Below are 13409 nucleotides of genomic sequence, written 5' to 3' on the forward strand. Positions count from 1 at the left end.
GGAAACTGGTGTGACAAAGGCTTCAGATAGAGAAGAGCCCAGGGCCTAGTACTCACATCCTTCCTCCTTTCTCTCTGCGAGAGCTGCAACAACATTGACTGCAATCTTTTTTTTCTTTCTTCTATAGCTGCAGAGTGAATTCTCAGTGTCAGGGGACATGGGGGGGCATCACCACATTTAGCACTCTTCATAAACAAACCTAGGATGCGCCGTGTAATGTGACAATATGATATCAACAGTGGATGCTGGTGGTTTCCAGATGAAATATTTATTTTCATGTCATTCCACAAATGTGGCCTATCCCATGAGCTTATATGACACACAAATGAAAACTAAACACAGTGTTTTGTATTCCGCGCTAGTCATCCATCCACATACAGAATTCAATATTAGAATAAATATTTCATACAAAACTGGCTTGAGGGCTACACAATTCTTTCATTCATACATAATAAGGTCAACGTATCCAATTCCATGGAGGAAGTGAGATTCTGAGGGATCGATGGGAAGATGAGGGTGGGTCCACATCAGAGGACTTCTGCACCCATCTCAACACCAAATGACCCAGTCCAATGCAATCTTTCAGACAGAGCAATCAGAGAGAGAGAGAGAGAGAGAGTGAGAGTGTGTGTGTGAGTTAGATACGGATGGTGTATGAGTCTGAATGGGTCACATATCGGACCCAGCGTTGCGATGGTCCAGGCTGTATTGGGGACAGGCGAAGGAATCTGATTTGCAGTCCTGTGCAGGTGTACTTCGGTAGCTCAAAGCTTAGGCTGACTGGTCCTACTTCCAACAAAGAGGCGGAGCTTAGGCCAGGGACCTCCAACTGAGGGCACAGGGAGAGAGAGAGAGAGAAAGAGATATAGATAGATACATTATTAATCATTTGCAATGCTCAGTCTGTCATTAAGGCCAAATAACTCTAATAGGTCCTCCGACTCAGCCTATGAGCACTACTCATTGAGTTGCGACCCTCCAAATAGACAAAACCATACGTCAGGCTTTAGCCACATTACCGTACAACCTAGGATCAACTGATGAAGAAGACACACTAGTATGCCCACTCCAGACCAGCCTCGGAGGAACCACTGGTGTACAAAGTGTGCTCTGTGACTTGTCACCTTGAACAGGGCGGAGAGCTGGGCGCCCCCAGGGAAGCGGGGGATCTCCCAGTGGACGGCCTTGTTTTTGGGCTGCAGCTCAGCACTCTGGTCCGGGCTGCTCAACTCCTGGGAGAGACTGGAGAATAGGGAGGATGAGAAGGGTGCGGAAGAGAGTCGGAATTAAAAAAAGCTTCTTATTGTGCGACGGTTGGCATGGGCTTATACAGTGGTGAGAGAGGAAGCGCGTATGAGAAGGGAAGTCTCCTCACCTCAACGAGCCCTTGGGGACAGGTATTGTGACAGACACATTGATTGCGGCACTGTAACACAGAGAAGACGACCACTGTTATGGTGACAGAGAAGGACCAGACTTACCAGAATTACCAGACTGTTTGGCTCAATTAGACAGAGTGCTTGACAATGTTAGAATGAGGCATAGAACATAGAAGTTAATGTCTTTACCGTTTCAACCCTTTTCTGGCTGAATCAGAAAAAGAGCGATACAGTAATCACATCAACTTATTATATTACCATTATCAAGCACTCAATAACCACTATATTATATAATTAGATTAGATTGAACTTTATTGTCATTGACATGATAGAAGTACTAAGACAACAAAACTAATAGTTTGGCATCTAACCAGATAGTAAGTACCGGTAGTAGTAACCAAATAGTGGCATAGTGCAAAGTGTATGCTACAAAATGTATGCTACATTCACTTCAAATGCTACATTCTGAATGTATAGAAAAATGGCCATTAGCATTCGCTGTCAGTGGAGAACGGACCTCTTTGGTGGCAGGTCACAGCGCAGTTTCAGGTACATCAACAACCTATGGGGAGAGAGCAGTTTAGAGTTTAGTTTTAAGAGTTCTGAGTTCATTTTCCCTACAACGGAAGTTACAAAATAAACACTGACAGTAGAGGAAGAGGAAGTGACCTCGGTGTGTTCTATAGACTCTGTACCTGCCACCATTGTCTCTCTCTATAGTGGGGAAGAGACGGAAGGGAGGAGCTGAGGGCAGGTCGTCACACAACTGGTATTGCATCACTGTTTGCTAAAGAGAGGAGTGGAACAGAACGGAGAGAATGTTTATGAGAGAATGCATTTGTGCCAGGAATGTGTGCGTGTGTGTGTGTGTGTGTGTGTGCGTGTGTGTATGTGTGTGTGTGTGTGTGTGTGTGTGTGTGTATGTGTGTGTATGTGTGTGTATGTATGTATGTATGTATGTATGTATGTATGTGTGTGTGTGTGTGTATGTGTGTGTATTCCATGAGCACCTCTCCTTGGCTGGGGCACACTTTCAGGATTCTGTAATTGTCAAACTCATCTAGCCTGACTGCCTGGTGGAAACTGCACTCGTCGACACGGACAGCTGCGCCATAGCCTGAGGGGTAGGAGAGGAGAAGAGAAGGGCTTGAGAAGGGGAAAGATGTTAAGACATATAGTGCCTTCCCTGTGCTCTCCTACACTCAGGATGTGGCTTCATGCTACATGACTTGGCAGTGACGTATGCGGTATACACTATGGCAATGACTTGGTGTGGCAGCGTATCACATGCTTTTAATACAGTGTCAATGCCTCCTATTCACTGTAGCAGCAGTAATGTGAGAACAGTCAGTGCACTGAGAGACCCAGCCAGTAACTTGTGAAGGATCGACGCGGCAGCCGGTGAAGGATGTTGTCATTCAAATGGACGCCACACCCACCTCTCATCTGAGACTTCCCTATGCTGAACTCTTCGTTTAGTCCGATACGCATCTCTGTCGGGATGGGGTCGAGGCAGGGAAGAGATGAGGGGCGGAGTGGGATGGAGAGAACAAGGAGGAGAGACGGTGGGAAATTAAAGTAGACATCATCATCATTGTATTCTGTCTTTTTATTTCCTTTATTCTCCATTTTCGATTGGAGAGTGAATTGAGAAGCTAACGGACGGTGCTTTAAAAGCAAGTTTTCCCGCATTCGTTGCATCTGTCCTGGCTCAACACTGAAGTAGATAACTTGGTCACTCACCAGAGCAGCTTGGCATGTAGCACTTCACTCTGATCTCGCCTTCGATGTCTGCCTTCATTAGTACTCCCTGGGGAAGAGGAATGAACAAAGAGATAGACATAGATGGAGAGGACAGAAAAGGGATGACAGACTCAGAGATACTAATCAAATCCCTTCATTATGCTGAGATATAAACATGTTACCACGATACTCACATTGGCACCGATGACTACAGACATCCTCTCGATCACATCTACAAATATTTCATTTTTCCCTCCCTAGAGCAGGACAGAGAAAGGAGAGGAACAGAAAAAAATGGGACAGGATCAAGGACAAGAAAGACACACACAAACCGTGTTCTTTGCTTCTTCCATTATCAAAACTTAAAACTGTATTTATAGCTGTATGATATATAACCCTATAAATGTATAATAATGATAAAGTAGGATTAACATACAGTGTTGAATTTAATTGAGCTCTGAGTCTATGATGTATTTTCCCAATGATCCACAAGTGAACCCTGAGGGTTATTCTATAATATCCAGCATTATACAACGGATAGATCCGCTCCATTGTCTTTATTGGTCAGTTTGTATATCCATGATATATACGCACGGCTAAATGGAATGTTGACACATCTTTTCATGTTACTCCGCGTTTGTATATATTACCGTTATCGACAACTGTTCAGCGGATGAATACATTTACAATAAAACATAGTTCCATTAAAATACATTAATTAAAAGTTTGTCTTGGCTTTCTTTTGTGAAATATTGATAGATAAATGTGGTAACCGTTGTATAAAAGCGTTATGGAACTCGAAGCTGTGGTATATCGTGGTTATCGGCACAGCTAGGGGGTATAACGGCACTCCGCTTCGTGTCGTGCCTAACCACCCCGCTAGCTGTGCCGATATCCACGGTATGTACCGGCTTCTCGTTCCATAACGCTTAATTAGACACTTACTTGTTCTCCACGGCTGGACATGAGGGGCCGCGTAGCAGCTGCGCTGGGGGCCACTTTACTCTGCTGGGTCTCCGCTCCAAACTGAACAACGGGAAAAGCTAAATGAGTCAAATCAGGAAAAGCCTCACCCGCCCCGATATTTCCACGAGTCAATGCGTAATTAGAGTCTCACCAGCCCCACGTTACTAAGGTCAAACAGGCTGAAGGGTTTGGAGCTGACCGCCTCAGTCTGGATGAAGTTCTTCAGGATATCGGTGGAGGTGGTCTGGATGTAACCATAGTCCTGATGGAGACAGAGCGGTAGAGAGGGGGATGGGTGGTGGAGGATGAGAGTAGGAGAGGTAAAACGCTGCAGGTAAGGAAGTAGGAAGACTCAGTTAAGGTGTAGTCATAACTGTACATATCATATTGATATTCATCTCATGTACACTTTTATATTCACTTATTTATACTCACTATATACCTATACTGTAATACCTTGCACCGTCTACATTATTACTATCTGGTTAGATGCCAAACTACATTTCATTGTCTCAGTATTTGTGCTCTATGCAATGTCAATAAAGTTGAATCTAATCTAATCTAATCTACAAAAAGAGCAGGATGCAGGAGGAGAGAGGAAGGGATACTCACTACCACCTCATCCAACAGCTCATAGATGAGAGCAAAGTTCATCCGGACTGATTTCTCTGTCAGGCTTCCACAGTAGTCCTTGATCAGGGCTGTTAATCTGTAACGCAGAGACACGCGCACACGCGCGCACACACACACACACACACACACACACACACACACACACACACACGCACACACACACGTGCACACACACACACAAGCGCACACACACACACACACACACACACACACACACACAGCATGCAAAGAAGCAAACATTGATGTTGGGAGCACTAGAGACAGAATGGGAGGTATACTACACAGTTGCATAGACATAAAACTAAAAGTAGCACCAACCTGTTGAGGAACTCGATAACGGTGAACGGGGAGGCGTCAGCTTTGGTTGTGGCGACCCAGTAGAGGCCCCCCTGTCTGACGTGGACAAAGTGCAATTCCTTATGACTCTACGAGACACAGAGAAGAGGGAATCGCCTTACTGTGTGCAATAGTTAGTTACTTAGTTCAATACCATAGCCACACAACATGTTTGTAAAGACAGTAGAAAAGTCAAACATACAGACAGACAGACACAGACAGACACACACACACAAATTACCATGACGACAGGAGCCTGGTCTCCAGTCAGTGCAGTGACCATCTCATAGAACGTATTGACAGCATCACTTCCAGCCTCACCGCGGACTGACAATGCATGTTAAGGACCTTCACACAGCATCACACGATGGTCAAACCTCTTAGCTATATCAGTCATCCTTACCACTGACCCCTCGCTAGAAAATATAGGAGATAACTGGCTGACCTGTTACAGGTCTCAAAATCATGGCTGTGTGTAGCCTACAGTCTACATAAGAGACAGTGAGAGAGGGGGGGGATACAGTCTTTGTAGATGAGGTGGTCCCCCTTGGAGGACAAGATGAACACTTGAGAAATCATCTTCCACGAGAAAGCCTGTAATGGGGAAAACAGCACTACAATCAATGGATATTCTTATGCTGTCATCATCATGCGCCGCCCTCAGTGTTCATAACCAAGGATCCCGTCATTGTTGTTGGCTTCACACGATCTCTGGGCTTCCAATCGTGAGCTTAGAATGATAAGGTTCTATCTCCGTTTAGAATGATAAGGTTCTATCTCCGTTTAGAATGATAAGGTTCTATCTCCGTTTAGGGCAGTTCAGAGATATTGAGCGTCAAAGTTTTTACATTCCATTATGTTTTGTGAGATCGAACCTTTGTATTTTATGAATTACTAACTCAAAAATGTCAACATTTAAAAAATAACACCACACAGGCATTAATAAACACCTAATGGATCGGATTATGTAAAAAAAACTCAATTTTGACAAAAATTGAGCTAGAACCTTATAATTCTAACGTCACGAGGTGTCTAGTGTATCCGTCTGTCATCACATTTGACTTGTCAGCTATCAGGGGTGTCACTGTCACTTCAAGTCAATCATGAGTCAGGGCTTGCTTTCCAGGACACAATAGTGGAAACTGGAAATATAATATTGTCTTACTCACTTGACCATGGAAAATAATTCCTACATTGACCCGTCAACCCCTCATATAAGACTCTGATGGGAAAATACCTCAAACAGAACCATATGATATAGCTAGCTACATTTGTTTACAAACCACGTCTTCTTTGAATATTGAACAGGTAGCTACATTGACCGAAGACGTTTTCACAGCGCCCCCTATTGACACTATGCTGGTATTGCTTATTACTAGTGAGTTTCGGCATTCACTCATTGTAATTGTCCGTTGAATGAATGTACGCTTATCTTCCCACAGCTAGATTGGTTTCGGGGCACTAGTGATCACAGCAACCGTACAACGATTCATTTAAATTACAACCGTAAAGAAAGAATAATGAGATTAAATTAGATGTGTTTAGTAGAGCCAGCAGGTATGGAGGACCAAGTCTGTCAAAATTAACAATAAATATATAGATACATAAATGAATGTATGAACAAATAAATGAATGAATACACACAGTATAACGAAATACATTTCTATATGTATTTATTCTTTTACGCATTCATTCTTTGTTTTCCACTTTCATTCTTTCTATTCCACATTCATTCTTTCATTCTTTTAAATGTGGAAAAGAATAAATACATATAGAAATGTATTTCGTTATACTGTGTGTATTCATTCATTTATTTGTTCATACATTCATTTATGTTATGTGTCTATATATATATTTATTGTTAATTTTGACAGACTTGGTCCTCCATACAGCAGGGGGTGGTGTGGAACATTTGTGTCGAGAACACGACAGAACACGACAGAACACAACAGAACGAAGCGCAGGCGCGGGGAGAGGAGAGGAGCGGACGTGAAAATGGCTTCTGTGAAAACTGTCCCCAAAGATGCTCAGGTAGGAAGTAAACAAACTGTCAAATATACAACATGTGCACTTTCCTAGTCTCATTAATGTACGTTGCTTATGATGCATGTATTAGATTGTTTGATCGCGGAGTCTATATTCAACTAGATGGCTGTGATGTTGCAGTCAGGGATTGTCTCGATGCTACATGGCTAACGTCAGCTAGCCTGGCTATTGATGCTGATTCTCCTGATCTCTTATTCTCTCCTCGGGAAGGTTATGATCCAAATCCTCAAGGACATGGGGATCACTGAATACGAGCCGAGAGTCATCAATCAAATGCTGGAATTCACCTACAGTAAGTAATATACCCTCAACTCTGTACTGATGCTGTGTGCAACCATCATCCGTCTGTGTGTGTGTGTGTGTGTGTGTGTGTGTGTGTGTGTGTGTGTGTGTGTGTGTGTCGTGACTGTTGTTTGTTATTGTTTCAACCTAGTCAAGTCAAGTCATCCTTATTTATCATAAAGCACATTTAAAAGCAACCTTCGCTGACCAAAGTCAAGTGCTGTACATGGATTTAGATCACAATGAAAGACAATAAAATCACAATATATACACAATCACAACAACGCACGCACAAAGGCACACATAAAAAGTACAAGAGTACAACAAGTCAGAAAACCACTGCTAAAGAATAGGCTATACATACGTTTTAAGTTGGGATTTAAGAGTCAACGGAGGGGGCAGATCTAATTGATGGGCGGGGGGGGGGGTGCTATTCCAGAGTCTGGGGTCTGCAATGGAAAAGGCACTGTCAACCCTGAACTTGAGCCTTGATCGAGGGACAGCCCGGAGCCCTAAACTAGATGACCCGAGGGACCTGTAGGTGGATTAAGGGATTAAAAGGTCTGCGATATAGGAGGGGGGCCTGCCCATTTAGAGATTTAAAAACAAACTGAATGATCTTTGAATTCAATTCTGAACTGCACTGGAAGTCAATGGAGAGAGGCCAAAATTGGGGGTGATATGGTCTCTCTTCCGGGTACCTGTCAGGAGCCTGGCAGCGGCGTTTTAGACTAGTTGCAGGCGGGACAGGGACGACTGACTAATTCCTGTATAAAGGGAGTTGCAGTAGTCTAAACGTGACGTTATGAATGCGTGGATGACCTTCTCAGATGATCTTTAAAAGAGAGAAAGGGCTTGATTTTTGCTATTGTCCATAGCTGAAAGAAACTGTCTTTCACTACTGAATTAACCTGCTTGTCAAACTGAAAGGCAGGGTCGAATGTCACACCAAGGTTTTTGACATGGGGTTTGACAAGAGGGGCTAGGTTGTCTAGGCTGTTGGTAATTAGATTGGTGGAGGCAGGGGGAGCCGAATAGGACTTCTTCAGATTTGCTTTCATTCAGTTGTAAAAGGTTTTGTGCCATCCAACACTTGATGTCCATGAGACTATTAAGGTTGCACTGGTCATTTTGTATCAGGGGGAGATAAAGCTGTGTGTTGCCTGCATAGCAATGGAAAGAAATGTTGTGTTTTTGGATAATTTGACCAATGGGAAGCATGTAAATGGAGAACAGGATGGGACCTAGGATGGAACCCTGTGGGACCCTACATGAGAGACTGGCTGGAGGAGAGGAAGAGTTGGCTATGTTGACAGAGAAGCTTCTATTGCTGAGGTAGGACATGAACCAGGTCAAGGCAGTGTCTCCGATACCTGCCGCATACTGGAGACGGTCAAGTAGGATGCCGTGATCCACTGTGTCGAATGCTGCGCAGAGGTCCAGAAGAAACAGGACGGCACAGAGTCAACCGAGAGAAGCAGGTCATTAGTTCGACAAGGCAGACTCTATGGCCAGCTCTAAAACCTGACTGAAATCTTTGGTCTAGGTGGGACAACAGTTGGCTGACCTTCTCAAGAATTTTTGATTGGAATAGGAGTTAAGAGATTAGTCTGTGGTCACTAGGTATGGTGGTCTAAATTGTTGGGGTTTTTAGGAGGGGCTGGACCACTGCATGCTTAAAACGGGTTGGAACGGTGCCAGTACCCAGAGAGCTGTTGATAATGGAGAGGATGCAGTGGGGACAATATCAAGGGGACAGGTTGCGGGTTTCATGGAGGAGACAATCTAAAAGGGAGGGTAGTGTGATGGGTTGAAAACAGTCCAGTAGACAGATGAAGAAGCCAGTGAGACAGTTAGGTCACGTGTGGAGGGGGAAATGTTAGTTCTGATGTTCTCAACTTTGTGAAGATTTTTTTTACAATTCTTCATTAGCAGTTTGCTGGGGAAGTGGGGATACATCTATGCTGGTGCTAGGGGCGGGACAAATAACAGAGCTTTTTCCACTCTGAGGGGGGCAACAGAATCCAGGATGGATAGGCAAGTGGTGTTGAATGAGGAAGTGAGTTCCTCAGTGCTGAGATGGGGAGGATTTGTGTGCTGTGTGAATATAATATAGTATACTTGTGTGCTCGCCCCGTGACAAGTCGTCATTGTAAATAAGAAATTGTTCTTAATGTACTTACACCTGTATAAATAAAGTTTTTTTTATTTTTTATTTTTTTAAACAAACATATTTTAACTTGCAGGATATGTGACAACTATCATTGAGGATGCCAAGATCTATGCGACACATGCTAAGAAGTCCACCGTGGATGCTGATGACATAAGGCTTGCAATCCAGTGTAGAATGGACCAATCGTTCACATCCCCACCACCGCGAGACGTAGGTTTGGAAGGCAGTGCCACACAGCATTTTTTTTCATTTATATGCGGAGTCATTTTCAAGCCTGACCCCTGTCCTTGCTGTCCCTGCAGTTTCTACTAGAGGTAGCCAGGCAGAAGAACCAGACTCCTCTACCTTTGATCAAGCCCTACACTGGGCCACGCCTGCCCCCAGACCGCTACTGCCTGACTGCTCCTAACTACAAGCTCAAGTCCATTCAGAGAAAGGTAAGGAAACTGCAAAGACAGACAGAGGTTTTTGTTTAAAGATTGGTGAGAGGGAATGGCAGTATATTGAAAAGATGTCTATGATTGATTGCTCAAGATAAAATACTGATTGTGACTTGACCCAGCAGCAGCACATTTTGGTCGATTGTTTATTGTTTATTGACGACTCACTGCAATGAATCTTCTGGGATATGAAATAAATTGTTGTTAACCGAATTAATGGTTTTCAGTTAACTGACTGACTTGCTTTGTCGTGCAGGTCACCTCGTCAGCAGGGAGGATAACAGTGCCACGCCTCAGTGTAGGAGCTGTGTCTAGCAGGCCCAGCACGCCCACTCTCTGTGAGTGACCCCATTTAATGCAGTCTGTGGAATGAGGAGTGTGTCTGGCTCACACAGCAGGATTCGACATTAACGCTTGCCCGGAGCAAATAAAAATCGCCGGGTTTGTTTGCGTGAGCCCGACGACGCTGTTGGATCCTGAATATGTTTATCGGTGTTGCAGGAAGAACAACAGACGGCGCAGGCGCCAGACCAGACTAGATGATCGTGGAGTGAAGATATTATTAAAAGCGTACGTGCCTGTCGATCACCCGTCGCGTATTCACTCCACGATCATCTAGTCTGGTCTGGCGCCTGCGCCGTCTGTTGTTCTTCCTGCACACCGGTAAACATATCCAGGATCCAGCAGTGTCGTCGGGCTTGTGCAAACAAACCCGGCAAATGTTTTACTTGCTCCGGGCAAGCGTTAATGTCGAACCCTGCACAGTCCTTCCTGTTGGCACCTAATGCCAGTAGCAAATGTTGGTACATGAGTGCATGTGTTTGTTATCTAGTGAACTGTCTTCTGTTTTTGTGTCTGTTATGAAATCCTAACACAGACTCATCTCCTGTATGCTTATAGGCACTCCAATACCAATGCATCCCATTAACAAAGTGGGGACGCCTGTGTCACTGGCAGGGCAGCGCTTCACCGTTCAAATCCCCACCTCACAGTCTGCAGTATCCAAGTCCTGTAAGAAACTGCATTTCAGCACAACACTAAGGGTCCCCCTGTCACACACACACACACACACACACACACACACACACACACACACACACAACTGACAATGTAATCTATATTAGTTTTTCATACTCTAAATTACAGCCTACATAAGTATTGTTCTACTGCCCCTTTCTGTCATTGTCTTTTTAAACTATTTTTGCTTATACAGTGCATTCGGAAAGTATTCCAGACCCCATCACTTTTTCCACATTTTGTTGTGGTATAGCCTCAATTTAAAATGGATTCAATTAAAAATGATTTGCCATCAATCCACACACAATCCCCCAGAATGACGAAAACCACTTTTTCTTTTCTTTTTTTCAGTAAATCTATTAAAATGTCAGTATTCAGTATTAAGTATTCAGACCCTTTGCAATGATACTCTTAAAATTAGCTAAAATACAAAAATGTCATAGACAAATCACTCAATAAGTTGAATTGAGTGAGTCCATCTTAATGCAAGGAATTTTGGAATCAATGTCTTTGTTTTTATAGGGTCTCTGATTTGCATAAGAATCAATTACACACTGTGTGGTTCAGGTTGTCATTACAAACTGAGCAAATGGAGAGGAACAAAACTGCTCAGGAATGTGACCCTGATGCCTGGGGAGACTTACAAAAATCTATGAAGTTGAATGGTGGAGAGGAAAAAGCACAGTCGATGGGACAACATCATCTCGTCACTCTACAAAATTGGTCTATAACCAAGTGTTCTAAAAGAATCCCGTAATGGAAAAATAATCGATCTCATATCCATAATTGTGTTTGCAACAATGAATTCAAGTGATATAGCTAAGAAAGTGACTGGAAATGTGATTATTTGGTTTTACTACAAAGCATTAAGTTTAGTGCAAATCTTTAGTGCAAAGTTATGGGTATATTTGGCACTGGCAAGGATTGAGGAGTTTGTCAGGATCAAGAGAAAATGGAAAAATGTGCCGAGTTGGTGGTGACTTCCTAATCTACACAGTGTGTAATTGATTCCTATGCAAATCGGAGACCCTATAAAAACAAAGATATTAATTCCAAAATTACATGAACTATTGTTCTTACATTAAGATGGACTCAATTCAACTTATTGAGTCATTTGTTGATGACATTTTTGCATTTTAGCACATTTTGAGAGTGTCATAGTAAAGGGTCTGAATACTTACATACATGGGGAACTTGTATTTCAATTGTATTACATTTACAGAAATTTCAAAAATGTGTTCTCACTTTGTCATTCTGGGGTATTGTGTGGATTTAAGACAAATTCTTTTAATTTACCGTAATCAATTTTAAATATAGTCTATAACACAGCAAAATGTGGAAAAGTGAAGGGGTCTGAATGTTTTCTGGATGTACTGTATATTGTTGTTTTATTACATTGTTTTTTTTTTATTATATTGTTGTTTTTATCTTTGTCCTATGCTCCAACCACACAAAGTCAATTTCCTGTATGCGCAATAAAAATAATTCTGATTCTGAACACATGAACAAAAATACCAAATGAATCTTGATCCTAAATGCTCATGTTTTTGTCCACAGCCAATCCTTCCACCCCAACGGTTCAAAATGTGCTCATCAACCCGTCGCTGATTGGCTCCAAGAACATCCTCATCACAACCAACATGGTGTCACAGAACTCAGCCAGCGAATCACTGAAGAGGAAGCATGAGGACGAAGACGACTATGACACCTTATGACCTCATAAATTAAAAAAAAAGATATATTGGATGATAGATAAATTGGCTGTAATCAATAGTGTGCTGTAAATATAATAGACGGATGTAGTTTTGAGATTAGCCAATTTGCCTACAATCCCCATCACATTGTGGAATGTGTTAACTGTAGTATCATGCCTGTTTGCCACTCATTTTTGTATATAAAAATAAAAAAAGATTTGTGACACAAGGAGTCTTTTGTAAAGTCTTTTAGAAACTGAACGATATCTATGACTGAAGACCTGCAAATAAAGTCTATGAAATATGTTGTGGGAAGCAGACATGTACCATATGACACATCGCTCACTATGCTGCAGGGGTTTGCTTAAAGCTGTAGTGTGGCACAGTCAATCCAGATTTTGCTTACTCAGATGGTATACCACAAACAGTAAATTGCCCTCACATATCATGCTCTCGGGTCATACACAAAGCTGACATGCAAAGCTTCACATAGCAGACTTGTGTGGGAGAGAAGCTGGGAGTTATTGCAGTCAGTGACCAACAGAGGGAGACGTGTGTCTCACCCGCTCCGAGATCTAATGTCCTTCGTATTATCATGAATATGACGTCACGTATCAAAGTTCTGCAAGTCCTCCTGGTCTGAGATTTTTTTTTTATGTACAAAAAACATAGTTTACACTTTGTAAACTCCATTCTTGTA

The 13409-nt window shown here is 42.7% G+C and overlaps 2 protein-coding genes across 3 annotated transcripts; one reads left to right on the forward strand and one right to left on the reverse strand.

Annotated features, from left to right (window-relative positions):
- Positions 1–314: 314 nt before the first annotated feature.
- On the reverse strand, positions 315–5644 carry ap4m1 (adaptor related protein complex 4 subunit mu 1). 2 transcript variants are annotated; one of them, XM_080549890.1, is made up of 15 exons: positions 5579–5644; positions 5299–5384; positions 5040–5146; positions 4701–4797; positions 4249–4350; positions 4068–4148; positions 3317–3379; positions 3123–3189; positions 2819–2872; positions 2390–2496; positions 2075–2166; positions 1897–1941; positions 1376–1426; positions 1125–1242; positions 315–829 (listed from the first exon to the last, which is right to left on the reverse strand). In XM_080549890.1, exons 1-15 carry the CDS (start codon positions 5634–5636, stop codon positions 638–640), a joined length of 1320 nt encoding a protein of 439 aa, XP_080406016.1. In that variant the 5' UTR covers positions 5637–5644; the 3' UTR covers positions 315–637. The 2 variants fall into 2 exon arrangements, with proteins under 2 accessions (XP_080406016.1, XP_080406015.1); XM_080549889.1 differs by having other exon boundaries at positions 4240–4350.
- A 1379-nt stretch (positions 5645–7023) lies between these two features.
- Positions 7024–12927, forward strand: taf9 (TAF9 RNA polymerase II, TATA box binding protein (TBP)-associated factor). The gene is made up of 7 exons (XM_080549898.1): positions 7024–7088; positions 7314–7395; positions 9632–9768; positions 9861–9995; positions 10255–10336; positions 10899–11009; positions 12573–12927. Exons 1-7 carry the CDS (start codon positions 7053–7055, stop codon positions 12728–12730), a joined length of 741 nt encoding a protein of 246 aa, XP_080406024.1. The 5' UTR covers positions 7024–7052; the 3' UTR covers positions 12731–12927.
- The last annotated feature ends 482 nt before the right edge of the window (positions 12928–13409 follow it).

The sequence above is a fragment of the Nansenia antarctica genome (assembly GCF_963989245.1).
Source record: "Nansenia antarctica genome assembly, chromosome: 20".
Classification (NCBI taxonomy): domain Eukaryota; kingdom Metazoa; phylum Chordata; class Actinopteri; order Argentiniformes; family Microstomatidae; genus Nansenia; species Nansenia antarctica.